The 20,983-nt window shown below is 33.1% G+C and overlaps 4 protein-coding genes and 2 long non-coding RNA genes across 9 annotated transcripts in view; 3 read left to right on the forward strand and 3 right to left on the reverse strand.

Annotated features, from left to right (window-relative positions):
• Window positions 1-1,391, reverse strand: part of LOC108739322 (apolipoprotein D) — a 16,728-nt gene extending 15,337 nt beyond the window's left edge. The window contains exon 1 of the mRNA XM_025981531.1: window positions 1,047-1,391. Within this exon, the coding sequence (XP_025837316.1) occupies window positions 1,047-1,104 (58 nt within the window). The 5' untranslated portion in view covers window positions 1,105-1,391. The remainder of the gene's footprint in view (window positions 1-1,046) is intronic.
• The window catches only part of LOC108739325, a 20,538-nt gene extending 17,262 nt beyond the window's left edge, over window positions 1-3,276 (forward strand). The window contains exons 2-3 of the long non-coding RNA XR_003232641.1: window positions 59-78; window positions 2,893-3,276. This is a non-coding gene — a long non-coding RNA (uncharacterized LOC108739325). The remainder of the gene's footprint in view (window positions 1-58; window positions 79-2,892) is intronic.
• A 915-nt stretch (window positions 3,277-4,191) lies between these two features.
• On the reverse strand, window positions 4,192-13,786 carry LOC108739331 (serine/threonine-protein kinase SIK3). 4 transcript variants are annotated; one of them, XR_001938132.2, is made up of 18 exons: window positions 13,571-13,786; window positions 11,755-11,935; window positions 11,533-11,687; window positions 10,827-10,958; window positions 10,625-10,748; window positions 10,139-10,335; window positions 9,802-10,065; window positions 9,299-9,511; window positions 8,859-9,011; window positions 8,514-8,697; window positions 8,083-8,257; window positions 7,887-8,023; window positions 7,003-7,140; window positions 6,559-6,720; window positions 6,126-6,506; window positions 5,707-6,060; window positions 4,599-5,651; window positions 4,192-4,482 (listed from the first exon to the last, which is right to left on the reverse strand). XR_001938132.2 is itself a non-coding variant. In XM_018473177.2 (17 exons), the coding sequence occupies exons 1-17, from the start codon at window positions 13,694-13,696 to the stop codon at window positions 4,750-4,752; spliced, it is 3,978 nt and encodes a 1,325-aa protein (XP_018328679.1). In that variant the 5' UTR covers window positions 13,697-13,786; the 3' UTR covers window positions 4,192-4,749. The 4 variants fall into 4 exon arrangements, 2 of the variants coding, with proteins under 2 accessions (XP_018328679.1, XP_018328680.1); XR_001938131.2 differs by having other exon boundaries at window positions 4,192-4,304; window positions 4,393-5,651; XM_018473177.2 differs by having other exon boundaries at window positions 4,192-5,651.
• Window positions 13,787-14,962: 1,176 nt separating this feature from the next.
• LOC108739330 lies at window positions 14,963-15,503 on the forward strand. The gene is made up of 2 exons (XR_001938130.1): window positions 14,963-15,318; window positions 15,422-15,503. It is a non-coding gene; the product is annotated as an uncharacterized LOC108739330 (long non-coding RNA).
• Window positions 15,504-15,652: 149 nt separating this feature from the next.
• On the forward strand, window positions 15,653-19,534 carry LOC108739272 (glucose-6-phosphate exchanger SLC37A2). Its single transcript, XM_025978026.1, has 9 exons — window positions 15,653-15,659; window positions 15,845-16,128; window positions 16,267-16,399; window positions 16,901-17,058; window positions 17,116-17,211; window positions 17,388-17,580; window positions 17,788-17,936; window positions 17,996-18,197; window positions 18,687-19,534. The coding sequence occupies exons 1-9, from the start codon at window positions 15,653-15,655 to the stop codon at window positions 18,857-18,859; spliced, it is 1,395 nt and encodes a 464-aa protein (XP_025833811.1). The 3' UTR covers window positions 18,860-19,534.
• Window positions 19,281-20,609, reverse strand: LOC108739329 (congested-like trachea protein). Its single transcript, XM_018473176.1, has one exon. It carries the CDS (start codon window positions 20,463-20,465, stop codon window positions 19,596-19,598), a length of 870 nt encoding a protein of 289 aa, XP_018328678.1. The 5' UTR covers window positions 20,466-20,609; the 3' UTR covers window positions 19,281-19,595.
• Window positions 20,610-20,983: the final 374 nt, after the last annotated feature.

Raw genomic sequence — 20,983 nt, forward strand, 5'->3', positions numbered from 1 at the left:
ATTTATTCTACATATGTGATACACTTTTAATTTTTTTTTGTTTTCGTTTTTATTTCAGATGCCGTCCTTGGACAAAAAGTAAGTGATTTGCAATCTTTAAAATATTTTTATTGCATGTCTTATTAGATTCAAGAGAAGCTTTGGCATCTCTTCCAATAAATTTAAAAATAAGTGTAAGACTGTGTAAGGTAAAAATAATACGTATAAAAGAGCGAACTACCATTATAATAATAATTATTATGGTGAATAGAAGAAAGAAGTGTTTTACTTATTCTAGATAACGTACTTACTAAAAAAAGTTATATCTTTGGAATAATACAGCGAGGGCAGCGAAAAAGTGACTGTTATTTTATTCTCCCTTTTTCAAGGCTATAACATTAATACTTGAGTTTCAACTATTTATTTACTTTCAATGTCAGTCTAATACATTACTGTGGTTACGAGTTTTATATGTATATAAGTATTTTGATTTGTGCACCCTAGTCCGGCTCTGTCTATTTTAGAATTGTGCACATCGCAGCATCGGTCACTTAACTTTCATGACCAGTAAATGAACCTTATGAACGATTAATGAAACGCATTTGTTCAATTATCATTATCAGTCGTAATTAGTAATTCCAATTATGAATGTTCAATTTTATATGTACCTACTTATATACTTGTTCCCAATGAGGTATCTCTCATCACTTATTTACTTTAATTTTTCTTATTAATAAAGTTATCTACGCATCATCAATGCTCATTTACGAAAAAATGATATTTTTCTCATACAAGAGGTCAAAAACATTTCTTTCTGATAATAAGTAAAATACTTCTTACAAGTTTGCATTTGTGAAATATCATATCGTGTGTATTTTATTTACCTTTTATGTACGTAGTATAGTCTTCAAGTACTCATACATATAAATATTACAATCAAATTTTCAATAATTGAATGGTTCTCATTTATTACAATATAAATAACGTTAATTAAAAACTTACTCGATTCATATCAAAATCTTGCATCGGCTCTACAGCAGGACAGTCGCCAAGATTGTAGGAATGACCCTTTCCATTTTCGAAAAACAAATTTAAAATCAAACAAACGGCTACGATTAAATTCATTGTAGTGTTGATTAACGGATGGAACACAGTTATTTTTCTATCTAATTCTACCAACTCTCGGCCTTTTACGTACTCGGGATTTAATTAAACAATGTAAACCCCTCCGCTCACGAGATCTGTTACTCTGTTACTGACATTTACAACACTGTTTCGTTTATTATAAAGCAATCGGTGAAAGACGAAAACGTTTGAATAATAAAACCAGATCATTCGATGCTAATAAATCTTTATACAAACATATATTATCTTGTGTGGATGGGGCATTTTATAAAACTACACGGAGAAGCAGACTTTGGAGTCGTAAAATTTGAAGAATTGAATGAGTGTATCATTCCAGTACAGGACTGTACTTTCTACTTTTTTACATATAGAAAAAATGTGGAAGAGGAAGTGGATACTGTACAATACTAGTTAAGATTTGCACGACTAATCATCTCACTGCTGCCTATTAAATTACTTAGGAAGGAAAAGCAGAAAATAACATTTTGTTTTTTGGAAAAAGACCTTATGTTATTCATAACAAACGAACAAGTTAGTTTTAAAAATAAACAAGATACTGTCCTGCGTTTCATCCGGTAATTTCTGATTTCACAATAATTGTGATCAGTAAACAAGTTGACTAACTACATCCTACCACTACTACTATTAATTTGAATACATATGTTATATAGCGGTTCATACGAATACAGTCAGCTTAATTTAAAAAAATCATAAATTGTACATATTTTCATCAATTTATATGTATTTCAAAATATACTCTCCATATCATACCTATAATAGGAGCAATTATTTAAGGATTTTGACTAAGGTCACAGGACGAGTGTGTTTTTTACCGAAAAGTCAAGTGCAATGGTCTTGGATTCTCGAAAAAAATGTTTTCATATACAAGTTATTCATTAGGTAATTTAACAACCATCAACACTAAAATTATACAACCCAACATACAACCTCTTTATCTGCTGTAAGAAAAATTTGAATCATAAAAGTGTTTTTACATTTATTTTTGTAGGAAGGAATAATCTTAACGACTTTGCTAGAGCTTATAAACTAAAGGTTACTATAACAGTTAATATACATGTTAGTACATAGCTCATGATAATTTTCGCAAGGAAATGTTATTCACGCAAAAAGAATGATTCATTATCACCGCCAAAACGAAAATTTAATATACTTCGTACTGTACTACAAACTACATTAATAACAACGGTAATCAGATAAAAAAAAATGTTTTATTAAATATGAATAAAGTCTACTTTTGGAATCATTAGCATTTTTGAAACGAAAAATTTCTTTCTTCCGTTCACGTCAGATGTAGACTATTGACATTATGTGCAATTTCTAGAGAGATAAAACTGATGTTATTTAATATTATAACACAAGACATCATTTTCTTTTTGTTAGTTCTAGTAATTACTGGACCAGCTCATTTATTATTTAATTTATTAACAATCATTCATTATTTTCCATAAGGGGCTCCATTCTACAAAAGTAAAAGAGAAAAAATGTACTTGTTTACCCATTTATTCACATCACAGATTTGAATTGACAAAAAATACTAATAACTTTTTTACAATCCTTTACAGATTGAAATACAGCACTTTAAAAATAAATATTTACAAATAAAATGCAAACGAATTGAATTACTTTTTAGTTTAACTTTATATTACGAATGCATATCAATATTTTAAAGAGATATAATAAATTTTGGTGGCGAGTTTTCAAACACAATGTGCCATAAATCTACTTACTGAATGCTTATAATAATTAGCAGTTGAAACTTTTTAATAGTTTTTTACAGTGTTAAAATGACGACTACAGATTAGAAAAAACGTCAGCTTATAATATGTGTCCAAAATGAAGAAGAAAATAAACGTAGTAATATACTTAAAAGCAGAAAGAAACTGTTTTGCTATCACTATCACTTCTGTGCTCAAAAAAATGAATAACTAAAATGTAAGTTTTTGTTTATCTAATAGTTAGGAATGTTTCATTTTATTTACACTAATCGTAAGATGGCTATCTATAAAAATATACATTTTATCTTACAATTACTATTAAATCAAAAGTTTACTACTCATAAAATGCAATTATAAAAAAAAGAAGTATGAAACAAGCATTTGGCTGATTTGTTCTTTTAATTAAGTAGAAATAAAATCATATAATAAAAATAAAATATTATCTAAAGGGTTTAAATATTGCGCAAATAAAAATGAAACAGATAACTACCCAAATATCGGCCTTTGGACCATCGTACTTAAAACCCTGGAATAGTTCGGGGGCAGCATACGGAGGCGATCCGCACCATGTTGACAGTTTAGTTCCCTCCGTAAACTGATTACTAAATCCAAAATCTGCTAACTAAAAAAGAAAATTAATTAAGATACACTTACAAATTTTTACGATAACGAGAATGTTACAGATACATGTATGATCAAGGGGCACAGTTTTTGGTTTCCCAAGGGAAGTAGTACAAAATTACTTCCAAATGCGATTTGGGTCAGAAAACCGGTCAATCGAACGCCAAACTTTAGAGTGCCTTACTATTTAAACTGTTAATTTTAGATAAATGTTCTACTAGACTTTTTTGTAGAAAATCAGTGCTTTACAAAAATAGTCTAATTAATTTTTCTATTATCTAGCTCAGTTTTCTGAAGGGGATGCAAAAAAAGGCAAGTACAAGCGATTTTTTCCTGGAATTTCTGCTAATGTTCACTTATTATACTATCGTATTTAAGAACTGAAATAAAGGGCTGAAACTGGTTTTGTAGTAAAACTTATCGATGTTTGGCTCATATTTTTTTCTTTTCGATAAGCTGATAATTACTTTACAAGATGTAAGCTTTCAATATGTAACGTGTGCTCTCGCTACGCCACTTAACTCCCTTTGCCTATACGACAGGTAAAAAACGCTATTGCACGTCAAAATAGTTACCTTTATGTTCATATTGTGATCTAATAATAAATTTTCAGCCTTAAGATCTCTATGAACTATTCCTTGCGAATGACAGTAATTCACAGCCGATACTATCTGATTAAATATTCGTTTAGCTTCTGATTCGGCCATGCGACCCCTAGATACTAAATGATCNCTATTTACAAAATTTTCTAGTGGAATAATATTTAATAATCAAAGCCACTATTTCACTCCACCGAAAGGAATCGACGACCTGCGTCAAGCAGAAAGTGTATTATAAATGTACCTACAGATAGATAGATAGATAGAATAAGTTTATTTTATTTCACTTTTTATTTATCATTTCGATTTCTTCTGCGTCAAAAGATTCTTACCTTTGAAATAATCATAAAGTACTATTAATGTTTTTCTGGAAGCACAGGAGATGGTTGCAACGTCATTCGTTATTTTTTAGTCATAAAAGTCTGAAATACATACAAAATTATAATAAAATGGGTAAATATCGAATGTGCCACCTCCAAACGTCCAACAGAAAAACAAAGAATACGAAACTGGTAATCGTCACATAATCGTCGCTTACCTCAAACAAAACTGGACAAAGATGCTCTGTCAATCTATCAATAATAACTAATCAATCAAATAATCAGTCAATTATGTAATGAAAACAAAAAACGCGAACTAAAACGTTCACAGAATTAATAATTTATAACAACAATGATTCACGCCGTTCGTTAAGAGACCGACATGCAAGAGATCAGCTGTTGGCAGAGCTGATTACAGACAAGCTGGTCACCGGATATCCGACGCACTTTCAGTCCTTTCGCGTCTTTCCGTTTGTCTACGATACGAAGTTCGATTTGAATACCGCCCTCGTATTCCAACGACAATTTGTTCGCTAAATGTTCAGGAGTAGAACTTAAGATGCAGCACTTCGGCGGCACCTGGTCATTAATCGATCTTTTCACCATTTCCAAAATGTCCGTCGATTCTAAATTTGCGCAATCTTTTGGTAATTCGACTTCAAAAGACCCGGAATGTTTACATGCTTCCAGTAATTTGCTGTTGTTGCTGTCTTGGTGTCGAGAACGATCGATATCCATGTTATCCTGTTGATGGTGGTGATGCTGAACGATGGCGAGGTTTAAGTTTTTAAAAATTTCAAAGTTCTCCGCACCGGAGTTGGCCAGTTCTTGGTCGATTTGTTTTTGGATGTAGTTAGTGTCAATGGGCCGGGAGCGTAATTCTTGATCGAAATAACTGCTCTGGGTATTTGAGCCTGAGCTGGGACTTTGGTTTCCTATACTGAGACTATCATTGGACAGCGAGTCGTCCGAATAACACGGACTCTTATCTGATGGATTATTTCGTTTCAGAAAAAACTCGTCAGTTGCTTGATTGTTTTCGCCGCAGTTGCCACCCCCTCCGCAGGTGTCTGACTGCTGAGGTCGATTAAAAAATTTTGTTTCGTCATTGTTATCGGCACTCGTTTTTCGACCGATGCCTTTCGTAATCGACGGCTGGTTTTCTGACGGTTCAGATATTATAAACGACGGTATTTTTGGGATCTGGTTTTCGAGACTATCCATTGAATCCTCAGACGTATCCGAACCGGCTACCAGTGTAACTTCGCTACCTAAAAGATATTACAAGTAATTTTAATCGTAGTAATATTATTGCTTTTTTTTTACCTAAAACGTCGGTTACTGATATCTGAGGATGGCATACGAGCTCTTTGTTATGGATGCCGTGACCGTGTGATTGTTCCTCTTGAATCATGTCCAAGCCCGGACTGCCCGGATTGCTAATCGGCGAATTCGTTAAACTACGATGATTGTGTATGTTCAGAATGTGATGCATATGATGGGGCACAGGCGACTGGTGCATGTAGGGATGAACCAGATTGCCGTAAGCAGCGGTGTCCATTTTATCGTCCGACTGCAAAGATAACATCTGCTGTTGACCTCGAATATCCTGTTGAAGATTCGTCGCTGGTGTTCCCTGCGTTATTGAACCAATGCCGGTCGTATTTAAAACGCTTATACCTATAAAGAAAAACAATTAAATCGATTTAGATATTATACCTTGTATTATTACTGTCGATTCTTACCTTGCGTAATGGACGATATACTGGTCGGTTGCGGGAGAGCGACGGCTGCATTGGGTCCATAGGTACCGAATACTTGGGGCATACTGGGATTAAGAAGAGGCTTGTTGATGGGAACGTTACCACCGGCGTACAGACTCAAATTGGGCAGTTGTCCGTACATCGCCTGATGACTTGGGGAGTTCAAGCCGCTGCTCGAGTTGTGGGTGTAAGGTGAAGTGCTACCAGAATGCACGGGACTGTTTCCATAACTGTGGTTAGGGTCGTAAGCGAAACTCGACGAGGGGAAGTTCTCTGACGACATATTGCTCGATGACGGCTGGTGAACGGGAGAGTTCGATTCGGGATAACACGCATCCGTTACGAAATGATGAATGGGGGAACCTACAATATTCATTATTATTATTACGATATTATTCATTCTCAATTTTCGTACCTGGTATCGATCGCGGAGGACTGTTACGCGTTGCCAAACCTCGCTGTAACCGCTGGCATTCCTGCTGGGGGGTTGTTGGGCTTAACGTTCGACCACTGCCTGCAGAACCCTCGCTACCCCTCCTGACTGGGCTGAATCGTTCTGAAGATTTCTGTTCTCGCCCTTTTTGGAATAATTAAAAAAAAAAAGGAAACACATGTTTTATTAAATATTACAACATTGGCTCTTTGCGAATTACTATTTAATTAACATTTAAATAAACATAAAGTTAACATTTAAGAACTTTTTTTTATTTATTCATGAAATAAACATTGGAAATTGAAAATACAGAGAGCAAATTTTTAAGTAGTATCAAATATTATTCTCGTTGTGACCACTCACCTTTTCATTTTGTGTGTGAATGAATATGTGTCTGTACAAAACAAAAAAAAAAGCAACACAAACCTTGAAGTTCCTGAACTGTGGGCAAATGGGGTTTGACGGCATGTCGAGAGTGCTTGCGTTGGGGCATGATAGGCATGGGTGGCAAATAGTTGCGTCCCATGCGAGCCTCAACCTCCAATATTAATTCGGGCGAAATCACTAACAAACGCATGCAAAACAACATAAACCAACTGCTACGTCAACAAAATATCAAAAATAAAAGAAGAAAGGCAAATAACGACTAAAAAAAGCGTACGGAGCCACAAAATTCTAATGACATTATTTATTTACATATGATAACTCACAACCTTAAAGTCACAGAAATTTTTAATGAAAAATAATTATTTCGATATTTGATTTTTTTCTGTCCTAACATCTAATTAGAGTATTTAAAAGCTCCTTGAATTCAATTTGTTCATTTATTTCGATGAACCAACAGAGGATAAAAATGGAAAGTTTTATTATGAAATATTTTTTTACTTCGAAAATTGCCACTTTTCACTGATTTGAATAAGTACATGAGTGACTTAAATAAAGTAAGATACACTTGCTCTGTAAACTCGACTTATACATCAATTAAAAATGCAAAACAGTAAGAATAATTGGCAAAATTACATCGAATGCAATTTTTACAGCAATATAATAAAACACAACAATCAAACGCATGCTAATCGTAAAAATAAAGTAGCAAACCATAATTACATAAAATATCGTAGCATCTGTACAATATATGTTTATTTTTTTATTTACACCGAATAAAACAATGTAACACCGACATTTTTCTAAGTTGCTATTATTTTGAATCAAGAAAAACAGTCAATACGTAATTTAAGCTTTATATTCATATATTGCTTTTCTAAACGCGCTTTACTTAAATGAAAAACGAAATATATGCAAAATCTTACCTGGAGGCCGTTCCATAACTGTATGCAAACCAGTCCTTCTAGTTCGACCTGTCGAAGACGTACTAGTCTGTAGAGTGTGAACGTCTTCAGGATTTGCCATCGTATGCCTTTTCGAATTACCTCTGCATTTCATGTATCTGAATAGAATAAGTTGTTAAAAAATAACAAGGAAATCCAGTTAAAAAGTTTCCATTACCGAGCAACTGCGTAGGGGTCAGAAAGTTCGTCCAAAGTCGGTTGACTCCTGTCGAGTGTTTGAGTGCCGGTGCCGCTGCTAAGACTAGGATTACCACTCGAACTAGACGACATGACGGACAACTGTTCGTGAGAACCTGGTGTGCCCCATGCCATATGAAAATTAGCACCACCATCTAAACGCAAAGTAAGTCTCAAGTATGATGCAGGTGAATAAACAAAACTAAATGTTAAAAACAAAACTGGTTTTGCATTTAGCACCAAAATGACGTAAGCTGTTGCCATGTTTGCAAATTTAATAGATAATAATCTTCTGGAACAATTTAGTTTTTGTTTCATCACAATATCTCAAACAGTTTCGTGATATTGCTATTGCAGTATAAACTATTCCAAAAGTTTTAGCTGGTAATAAAATTAAACGTTCGGTCATACCTGACGCTCGTCTCCCAAATCCGCCCACCACGTTCAACACGGTCGGCGGCTTAAGTAGGTGCGGATCTTTTCCACCGAAATAATGGTAATTCTGTTGACCCAACGAAGGTAAATCCAGAGGCAGATTTATGTTTGGCAAAGTGGGATCCTGCTGGACTTGCGACATGTAATGCGACTCCAACACCTAAAAATCATTAACACCCATAAGTGTACCACTATACATAGATATAATAAAAGAACAGTTCTAAAAGTGCATACTATGTTCATAAATAGAAATTTGAATCTTTTTTCAACGAAATTAAATTTTAATTAATGTATAAATGTTAATTTTTTCATCATTCTTACCTGTTCATGTGCAGAATCTCCAGGTCCCACCGTGTGTCTTCGAATTGCCAAATAATGTTCACCTGTTGAAGTGCAACTACTGTATCCCGTCGTAGAAGCTGAAGAGGGCAAATTTCCTAAATCGTCGGATAGGTCCGTTTCCATATCTCCGAACTGTAGTAATAAGAATGAATAAATGGAATAGACAAATAACGGCAAGTCGACTGTCTGATATCAAATAATAAATACAAATTAGAAATTTAGAACCAGGTCAGGGTTTAAAATAATGCAATATGAACCGAAATAAAATAAATAACGCTATCGAAAAGAAGGCCCTCGAAAATGAAAGTGATAACTAATCGTAACACATTCGTATAAGCACTGCATATTATCATAATTAATTACTATCCAGTTTGGAAACTTTTAAAAACTGCTTTTAAATGTTTATTTTCGAGTTTTACCTTTTCCAGTGGTTGATTTTCCAAATCGCCTGCCAGATAAACGGCTGGGATGGTAGGCATAGATATAAATGGGTACGTTCCGTCTTCATTTATGCTGTCCGAACTTGGTCGTCGTTTTTCGTTTACTTCGTCCCGTATTTCGCGCAAACAATTCTCATTAAAACTTTCTCGACGGCCGTTTTTCGGCTCGGCCAATTTACCATCCACTTCCAACTAAAAACAGCATAAGTGCACAACTGTTAAATCGTATATGATTAAAAGAGCAATTTGGAATACGGGGTTTTTTAAGGGGGGCGATAATAAATATAGATACATGTCACTGAGAGGGGAGGGAGGAGCAAATCGTCTTAATGTATTTTTAATAGCAGTTTATTCAGGGATACGCAACCCAACATACACTTCGTATATATTTTTGTTGCATAAGTTAACAGAAAGGAACTCGGCCAATCGTATATTAACAAATAACAGGGAAATGTGTGTTAAATAAAAAAAATAATATTCACCTCTCTAATTTCGCTCGATTTACTATATTTGTGAACAACCAACTTCTCGTTAAATGATTCGCTTCTTTCTGCTATCTTGTGTTGTTGTTGTTGTTGTTGTTCTTCATGAACTCGTGCTCTTTCTTCCAAAAATCTCTCCTTTTGTTCGACGTTGCTGTTCTTTTGCGAAATTTTATGCTGGAAGTTGATAGTGCGTTGGTGCAGTTTATCAACCAGCAAGTTGTAAATAGCGTAAATGTGGTCGAACGAATTAGATTTCAAAGACTACAACAGCACAAGTGAATAGAAATGAACCAAACGAAGAGGCTGAAAAAAATGGTAATGTTTTATTTTGTACCTGCAAAATCATGTTCTGGTTCAATCCGGGCAGTTGTAGCATGTGTTCTAAGACAGTTTTGTTGAGTTCGTTTTCTTTCTCGGGCCCGGTGTCGACAGGCGGAGCCTCAGCCAACCACCGATGTTTCACAATCTGTGACATCGTCAGTCTTTTATCTGGATCGACCACCAGCATGTGCCTTATTAAATGCTCACAGTCTAAAAAAGCTCATGATAAATATCGAAAATTCGAGAAAACCAAAGAAGAGCCTAGCAAAAACACGGTCAAATCCAAACGGTCCATTTTTAAAACATTTCTTTAAGGATTCATGACCTTTTTATAACAATATAATATATATAAGCATACTTTTTTAATATTCGCATTATCTAATTGATAAGAAATATTATCAACATTTTTTTACAAACACTTACGATTAGCGTCTTTTGAATGAAAAATGAAAGCGTGTACCTATCATTCTTATAGATTTTTAAAAAGATGGCTGCTTACCTTGTGACATGAAGTACGGAATTCGGAATTTACCGGATATGACAACGTTCCTAAGGGCCTGTAATGTAGGACCGTCAAAGGGCAGTGAACCACAAACTAACACATATAAAACAACTCCCAGGCTCTATAAAATTATAATAAAAATAAAATATTATCTAAAGGGTTTAAATATTGCGCAAATAAAAATGAAACAGATAACTACCCAAATATCGGCCTTTGGACCATCGTACTTAAAACCCTGGAATAGTTCGGGGGCAGCATACGGAGGCGATCCGCACCATGTTGACAGTTTAGTTCCCTCCGTAAACTGATTACTAAATCCAAAATCTGCTAACTAAAAAAGAAAATTAATTAAGATACACTTACAAATTTTTACGATAACGAGAATGTTACAGATACATGTATGATCAAGGGGCACAGTTTTTGGTTTCCCAAGGGAAGTAGTACAAAATTACTTCCAAATGCGATTTGGGTCAGAAAACCGGTCAATCGAACGCCAAACTTTAGAGTGCCTTACTATTTAAACTGTTAATTTTAGATAAATGTTCTACTAGACTTTTTTGTAGAAAATCAGTGCTTTACAAAAATAGTCTAATTAATTTTTCTATTATCTAGCTCAGTTTTCTGAAGGGGATGCAAAAAAAGGCAAGTACAAGCGATTTTTTCCTGGAATTTCTGCTAATGTTCACTTATTATACTATCGTATTTAAGAACTGAAATAAAGGGCTGAAACTGGTTTTGTAGTAAAACTTATCGATGTTTGGCTCATATTTTTTTCTTTTCGATAAGCTGATAATTACTTTACAAGATGTAAGCTTTCAATATGTAACGTGTGCTCTCGCTACGCCACTTAACTCCCTTTGCCTATACGACAGGTAAAAAACGCTATTGCACGTCAAAATAGTTACCTTTATGTTCATATTGTGATCTAATAATAAATTTTCAGCCTTAAGATCTCTATGAACTATTCCTTGCGAATGACAGTAATTCACAGCCGATACTATCTGATTAAATATTCGTTTAGCTTCTGATTCGGCCATGCGACCCCTAGATACTAAATGATCTAAAACAGTAGGAATATAAATTATCTAATAACATCGTGAAAATTATTCAAATTCAAAACATCTTACCAAATATTTCACCCTTACTAGCGTACTCTGTTACTAGGTAGATGGTCTGATTGGTTTCCATGAGTTGATACAGTCTTGTTATGTGCGGATGACGAAGTTTCTTCATTATTGCAGTCTCCCGGAATATTTTGGTTAAATTTTCTTCATCTAATGCAGTCTTATCTATTATTTTAATGGCCACCTGCATTAAAAAAAAATGTAATTCAATTAAACCTTTTCATCAGATAAACACACCTTACTAAAGAAGTCTTGATACACATACAAGAATAAGCAATTGTGTAGATTATTAAAAGAGGTATCACATTAAAAATATTATACAACATAAAATTTATACCTACATTATTTAAAATTTCTCAGAAAAACATGCATAATTATTATTAACAATAAGATATATTTTAGCGGAGGTGGAGTGGTATCTACACATATCTTATCAAATAACCGGAAAAAATAAAAATAGGTTATTCATTTTAATTTTTAAACGGACAATTTATAACAAACTACTCATTATATTGCTAACGTGATAAAATGTAACATCAAAATTACATACTTAATAGCACTACTTATTTTGATTGCAAACATTTTATACACGGGGTGATTTGATATCAACGGTCCAAGAAATGAAACTGAAAAACTAACTGTGAACACATCCACGGATGTTATCGTAACATTAAAAAATTGTCTCGAGTACATAAAAATATAAAAGAATAAAAATAATTAAAAATTTTATGAATCGTGTTTTCATTTTTTCTTGTTTTCTTCTTTTTATAATATACCTATTGAGTGTTTTTTTTGCGAACATAATATGCAAATAAAAAAGGCATATCATCGTAAGTACTAATCAAAAAAAGTAAATAAGCGTCTTGCATATGACAGCAGAAACTTCATATTGTTCTAGATACCTGACTAAATACATGTTTTTCGATCATTTAAAAATTTTATTCCATTCCATAAATGCAAACACAAAATAATGCCGATAATCGATAAATAACAAGGGGGTGTTCAACTCTTTTGCCATGATTTACTCTTAAAAAAAAACAATAAAACCCGAAAAATATACATATCTACTCCAAAAAGTACTAAACTTTTAAAGTTTTTTCTAACATGAAGAAACAAGAAATGCTTTTTTACAACATTCAAAAACTGACTAGTATCACGTAATACTATTCAACAACATACCATATACGAACATAGTTGCTGGCAGTCATTTAATAATTTACACAAATAAGGTAATCAATTGCGAATTTTCATCTAACAAATCTAGACCAGATAGTAGCTATTTAGCCATAGGAAATGAAAACTTCCATTAAACAAAATAATTTTTCTCTTTACATTAACGATATGCCTTAATAATTCTTTTAAAGAAATATAATTCTTATTGTTACTGCAAATAAAAAAAATCCATTTCAGCAATAAACTTTCTAAGAAAACCTTGAATGAGAAACATAACCTAACTTATCACATTTTATTTAATTATTATCTATCAATAAGTTGTTTCCGTAATCTTTTTTGATTTTCATTGTAATTAAATTTAAATGGCAAAAGTAAATAAATGTTAAAGCATTGAGCAAAAATCACTACGTAAGTACAAAATAGTAATACACACTAGTAACAAATAAATAAATATTTGTCCAGAAAAAACTCCTTCGATTCAAATAATGCTCTAACCTACAACATTTATAGCCAATAAAACTCAATAATTTCCTTTCAAACTTTCTACTGAGACCTTAATTCTATCGTATTTCTCTAAACTAAACAGCATTTTTTTAATAAAAAAATACATTGAACTAGTGACGTATATTTACACAACAAAACTTACCTTGGTTCTTGTAACAACATGTGTAGCAAGTTTCACGACAGCAAAATTACCCTTGCCAATTGTTTTTTCGAGTTCATAATAACCAACCCGCACTAATTTTTCCACGGGTAAAGTTTTTCCAGACATTTTCACTATTTTAACGACGTAACAACAATAACCCTTCTATGCCTACGACCCACTCCACTAGACACTAAACTGCACTAAAGAGGTGGTGGAGGTGGCTAGTACATACATTTTCATATAGATTTCGCTAGAACTGACGTCACATTACGTCATTGGTACAGTTTGTGGCAAAAGTGACGGCATTGGATATTTTATTAATATATGAATGAAATTACCAACTAGTACACTCACGCAAAATCGTGTCAATATTATCTGCTTTCTTTTTTTTCGTCCTTGTTCTCATCTTTTCATTAACTACGGAATTGTTAACCAAATGCGATTTTAAGTTTTGAATAACCTTGTGCTGTCTTTAAATTAAATTAGAACAAAATTCGTACGTGACTATTATTTTAGATTGCATGTTTTATTGATCACTCAAATATATTTATTGTCATTGCGGTTATTATTATTATTACTGATATTTTAGCAAAATCTTTCAATGTTTCAATAGAATGAATTTATTCCTAAAAGTATGAGCGATATTTTTGTTATTTATTATTATGGTAACTTATTATTACCTACTACAGTAAAAGCCATAGACAAGGGAAAGTCTTTTACGAGGCGTCTTATTTCAAAATCTACAGTTAATGAATTTGAATAATCAATTCTCATTCAGCGAAGTACATGCCATCCTTTAGTGGGTCTGTACGACTTCATTCAATAAAATTTGGAGTTGATTTTTTTATAAATTGCGTAATGTATGTGCAAAACATTGCGGTAATATCTAAAACTATGTCAGTAGAGTTGTACTTTTTATACCATTAATTTTATGTATAAAGTTAGATTAATGATAAATTGGTCGTTCGAGAAAATTAAAAGTAATTTTGCAGTTTTGTATATCTTCAAGAACTTTTTCCATAAACTATAATAATTCATAATAAACAAGTGAGAAAATAACATTACCGTAGGTATATTGTAGCTTGCTATTGGGAATTCCTTGATTAGTAGCAATATAATATAATAATAATTACTAAATAAATGAGATTTCTATGGCTTAGATTAAGATCTATGGTCATTCATACAATCATAGATTGATACGTAGCTATTGGTTTCAATATGTGCTTCCCATAGACATATATTAATGGACGTGCCTTAGACGTATGTCGTTGTAATAATTTCTTGGCTCGAAAAGTGAGAGAGATGGCGTATAGTTTCGGTCCATTAGTAAACGTCGATGGTGCTTCCTACCTGTTGCTAATGTATGTATAGTTCATACTTTGTCTATGGTTCATACATACGTATCTATGACATACGACAAAAACGTCAGACGAACCAAAATGTAAAAACAAAAGTTAAGAATCGTAATATGATCGTAATGAATTATTTCATTGTCAGTTAAAGTGTCATAAAATTAATTATATTGTGTAGCTCATTATTGCAATGTAAGCTTCAAATGTATGTAATCATAGTGGGATGCAATTGAATAGCTACGGCTAGACATCAATAAACACTTCAATACAATTTAGTGGTGTCTGGTGTTATGATAATGAAAAAATTTAGCAATGTGGGCATTTTAAAATTAAAATGTGTACTTTTTAAATAAAACATCGATTTTTACTGATTGTGGGACTAAGTTTATAAACGAGGTAATTATTTTTTATGGGTATTATTATTTTTTATAATTGTATAATATTATTTATAGTTTTAGACTTCATTAATTTATTCCTATTCCTTTGTTCCAACTTTCAGAAGTATAATTGACCAGTATTGTAAAACAGAGTATTTTTAAACAATGAATAATCGTGACACTCCATTTGGAATTATATGCATACAAAAATTAGTTGGTTGTTGCTGTCGTAGACTCCACTTTAACAAGGAATTATAGTAAGATTTTGCATTTTAAAAATTAAAACCTATTACGTGTATTTATGTAATAGTAAAGAAAAATGCTTTTTAAATCATTCAACAAGTAGGTTATTTATGAATCGTGTTTTCATTTTTTCTTGTTTTCTTCTTTTTATANAAATGTAGCTTTATCAGCACTAACATCATTATTTTGTATTATTATTTATTATTTTTTTGTTAATCAGCGAAGAAAAGAGATTGCCGAAGCAACAGTTTTTATTAGACCAATCGCTTGCTTTTTGCTGTTCATTTTTTAATTTGTTAGGCTAATTTTATTTATTTGTTTATTTACTAACCAGTTAATTCAAATATATATAACATACATTTTAGATGGTTCTGATGCACAAGCATCCCAGTTGCTAGGCCAGCTCGACTCGGCGTTCCTGTTCGCCTATGCCGCAGCAATGTTCGTGTCTGGTTTTGTGGCAGAACGCGTTAATTTACGATATTTTTTGGCATTTGGCATGCTATTCTCCGGAACTTTCAGCTATTTATTCGGAATTGCCAAGACTTACAACATACACGACCTATGGTATTTTATTATTGTACAGGTAATAAAAGAACTTTGAATAGTTAACGAATACTTCAAGTTAATGAATAAAGTCAGTACGTTGTATACATAAATTTTCTTGAAATGCATCTTTATACACAGTTTAGTTTAGATTAAATGGTCAAATTAATAATTTTAGGGTTTGGCTGGCATCGTACAAACCACTGGTTGGCCCGGTGTTGTAACTGTGGTGGGAAATTGGTTTGGGAAAAGCAAAAGAGGATTAATTTTTGGCATTTGGAATTCCCACACGAGTATAGGGAACATTTTAGGTATTTTTTTTTTAAACAGCAACATTATAATTTCTCGAAAACGGCTGTAACAATTTCGTTGTAATCTGCTGTCCAGTGGCTTTTAGAGGAGACAAATTGATCTACATAGTAGGCACTTCGGGAACATTTTTAATTGTCGGAAATAGGCAACTCAATATACACCCTGCACATCCATATTGCATAGATTAGTCTGGCGAAGTTCGATCAACCAAATATTGTTTATATAAAGTTTAATTACAATGCTAATGCCATATATTAATTAATAATTTACATGCTTGTGAATCAGTATTTGTTTATGTTCCTTTTTTGCATTGCATTTACAAGGTCTTTTTTATGTCACATATTGAAAAACAAAAAGAATATATATATATGTATTTCAGACTATTAGCTATCGTCAACAGTCAGTAAAATACATTTTCGTAATTTATTCGTTTTATATTTTATTTCTTAGTTCTTTTTTAAATTTTAATTTATGTGCTTTAAGAAATATTTACTTTACAGGTTCATTAGTGGCTGGTGCTTATGTAGAATACGACTGGTCTCTTTCTTTCATCATTCCAGGATTAATAATGGGAGTTGCGGGTTTTATAATATTTTTATTTTTAGTTGCACATCCGTCCGATGTTGGTTGCATTTCTCCCAACAACACAGACCGAAAGGTTTGTTGAATGCCATGTAACCTGCTGTGCAACTTGTATTTTATTTTTCCATTTCAGAAATATAAGCGTTTAAAAGACCAAACAACTGGCGGAGATACATCGCCAACGAGCAATTCTGAAACAGAAGAAACTGAAAGTTTAATTGAAGAACAGGTTAGTAAAAAATCAACTTAATAATTCTACGGATTTTTTTTATAACACAAAATATGGTATTTAAATTATTATTGGTTTTATCGGGTTTATATTTTGTCTATATATATATATATATATTAGACATTTTATCGTTAGTTAAAAGGATAAATAGATATTTTTAATTTAATTACTTTTAGGAAGTTCAAAGGCGAATTTCAGAACGTTCATATTTGCTACCGAATAATCAGAGTCGTTATGGACAGCAAGCTATAGGGTTTTTTGGTGCACTAAAAATTCCTGGAGTAGTTGAATTTTCCTTTTCTTTATTTTTCGCAAAGTTAGTTAGCTACACATTCCTCTATTGGTTACCTTTATATGTACACGCATCGAGTAAGTATTTTTATCACAGTTTAAATATTCTTCTATAAGTTGCTAATTTTGTTTTACTTGATTAAATAGTTGAATAAGTACTGTTGTCAAATTCAGTACACTTTCAATTTAACTAATAATAAACTTTTGTTTTAATGTAATTTAAGGAAGTTCTCAGCTTTTACTAAAGTTTTGATTAAATACGTGACAATTATCTTTATCTTTCAGCGACGATGGGTGCCGCACTAAGTGCCGATTTGTCCACCTTATTTGATGTCGGTGGAATTGCTGGTGCAATCGCTGCTGGGTTTTTGTCTGATTGTACTAACATGCCGGCTGCGACTTGTGCCGTAATGCTAATACTCGCAATTCCAGGAGTAAGTCATAGAAAGTAAAAAAAAAAAGCATAAATTTTTAAAGTAATTTAAAATTTTAGATGTTCGTTTACCAGCATTTCGGTACGATTCACATCGGATTAAATGTAGTGTTGCTAATAATCGTTGGATTTCTTGTTAACGGTCCTTATGCCCTTATAACAACGAGTGTTTCGGCCGAACTCGGTACACATTCCAGTTTAGAAGGCAATTCGAAAGCATTGGCAACTGTCACTGCTATTATCGATGGTACCGGATCGATAGGTAAACAAAATAATTAATGTTATTTTTGCTGGATGAAATTTCATGTGAATTTCACTATTTATTAATGAAGACGTTTTTTGATGCTAATTACGAAATATAGACTAAAGGAGTCACCCGTGAAGATTCTTTTAAATTTGTTCATTAAAAACGGAGTTGTGATCTTTTAATGTTTTAGTATTTCATTCATACCAGCCTAGGTACCTTGTGTTATTGTGGGACGCATTTTTAAACTTTTATAATTCTCCTTTTATTCCAAACATCATTTCATGTCCTTCATTATTTTCTATTAACTTTTTTTGGAGTTAATAATAAAATAAGTGATGACACTTCTACCAACGGAGAGCTTAACAATAAATTGTTTCACCACACTGTTTTTTTCGGATGTCATGGTGTGTAGTTAAGTGTGGATTAATAAAATAGTGAAATTAAAAATTAATATTTTTATCACATTTTAGAAGAATGCGTTTCGTTAATAAATAATTTATTTAGGAGCTGCTGTTGGACCACTTTTGGCTGGTTACGTCCAGTCGCAGTATAGTTGGCACAGTGTATTCATTATGTTAATGCTGTCGGACGTGTTTGCATTAGTTCTTTTGTTAAGATTGGTTAGGCGTGAACTGAGTTGGCTCAGACAGCGACGAAGAGAAGAGAGAATTGAATAGCAATTGTATTGCCAACATTTCTGTCTATTTAAGAACAAAAGAGCCACTTGTTGAACGTGTTTTTTGTTTTTGTTTTAAAGGGTCAGTTGTTAACAATTATCGAGTTATATCTTTAGTAAATACTGCAGTGAACCATACGGGAATACGGGCGATTCGATTAGGAGAAAAAGGATAGATAGGCATTTGATGCGTGTATCCCTATTTTTGTTACCACTTTTTAATGAGCTTATCTGTTTTAGTACTGCTCACTAAACGCTCAGTGAAGTATAAAACATTCGATCTAAATACTTAATACGTAAGTGTAGAACAAAAGTAAAATAACAAGACTGCTTCTGTCCTTTCTAACGATATGAATGTAGGGAGGGCCCACTCCAGTATGTACTACAGCTCGATGTTTTTTAATATACTTGTGTATGTACTGTTCACATTTAGGAAATGTAAATAGTTATACATTTTTATAATTGAATTTTTTAAACGGAACCATCATTACTGTTATGAATATTATGCGAATGTATGTGTAGAGATTGTGTTATGTAGAATTTTTAAACCCGTTTTCTTTTTACTTGTTAAAAATTGCTGATGAATATACCGGGACTGATAAAAACTTGATTTAGCATTTTATTATGTATTATGTATTTGCCATTATTTAATTATATTATATACATTTTTTATTTATTTGGACAAGTTTATGTACATACATTAAAACTGTAAGCTAAGAGAAATGCTTTTTTGCGCTTTAAAATTTACTCAAAAACTTCATGCACATGTCAAAACCTAAAAAGGAGGCCGCGTTCGCCGGAAACGCTCTCAATATTACCGGCGTAATGCCTTTATATAAACCCAGTGGGCCGTCTGTTTTCATTAGTTCAACGAATACGTCCTTCATTCCTCCGGGATACGTACCTTCGGGGGCTCCCTGTAAACGACTCTTGAGTACATCGGCCGGCATACCGATAATCCAATTGGCGACTCCCGCCATACCACCCGAAAACAAAGTCGACGCCTTGCTGCTTTCTTTTTTGCCGTTGTCGGTGAACATGTTTTGAAAAAATTCGTAAGTAGAGAAATAAAGACCTGCCGCGGGAACGTCTCTTAAAACGGTAGCTAAAAAGCCACGATAAATACTTTTAATGCCGCCTTCTTTAAAAAGTTTCATTGCACAGTCGAACGTTCCCGAATATAATTTTGGTTTGGATGGGTCGTCTTGAAGTTGCAAGAGGACTTTGATTCGTTCTCCGGGAGCCATTATGCTCGACGTGAGTAAACCAGAAAGGGCACCCGCACAAAAACATTGTGACAAACTCAGTTGCATTGAAGGGTCTTTCGGACCGAATATACCCCTGCCAAGGCCGTAGCCGAAGAAAGAAACCGCGAATATAGGAGCGATAGCTACCAGAGGTGCCGACATCCCCTTATATAGGCCAAGTGGTCCTTCCTTTTGTACAGTTTTAAGAATGCAGTCCATCGTTCCTGCGTACAGGGGTTTTCCAGACGAGTCAGTAGCACCTGCCTGCAATCGTACCTTTACTGTGTCCAGAGGGTGGCCTACTAACACTGCAAAAATACCACCACACCCGCCAGATACGAAATATTTCAATTGATCCATTTAAAGCTGATAGGGCATTTTTATATATTACCTAAATTAAAAAATTTTGTAAATAGTTGTTGAAAGTAAATGACAAAATAAATTTCATATTTGTTGTTAAATTGACATTTATAAATGCAACTGACGTTCTCTCGCAAATGTTCGAGTTTCATTAGCCTACAAATAATAATATACCTAGTAGTAGGTATACTAATACGTCTTGTTTTCACTATTTATTAATATCCTTGCGAAAAAAAAGTAACGCCGCCACTAACTGCAACAATCTATGAACTAACTACATATCTATGAGACCAACAGGGAACAAAAAAGGGTAAACTCAAAGTTTGGTTAGGTTCCAACTTTTTTTTTTGTATTACAAAGTAATTGTAAATATTTTCTAGCTATTGTTTTCTATATCTGTGCCGTGCAGACCTACAATTAAAATCGCAAAATGTGGTGGCAATTAATGTTTCGAGCCGCTCGTAATTATGCTCCGTACATTACTTTACCTTTTGCAGCAATAGTTGGTTTTGTAGGTT

This window comes from Agrilus planipennis, unplaced genomic scaffold, assembly GCF_000699045.2.
Source record: "Agrilus planipennis isolate EAB-ADULT unplaced genomic scaffold, Apla_2.0 scaffold181, whole genome shotgun sequence".
NCBI classification, from domain to species: Eukaryota; Metazoa; Arthropoda; class Insecta; order Coleoptera; family Buprestidae; genus Agrilus; species Agrilus planipennis.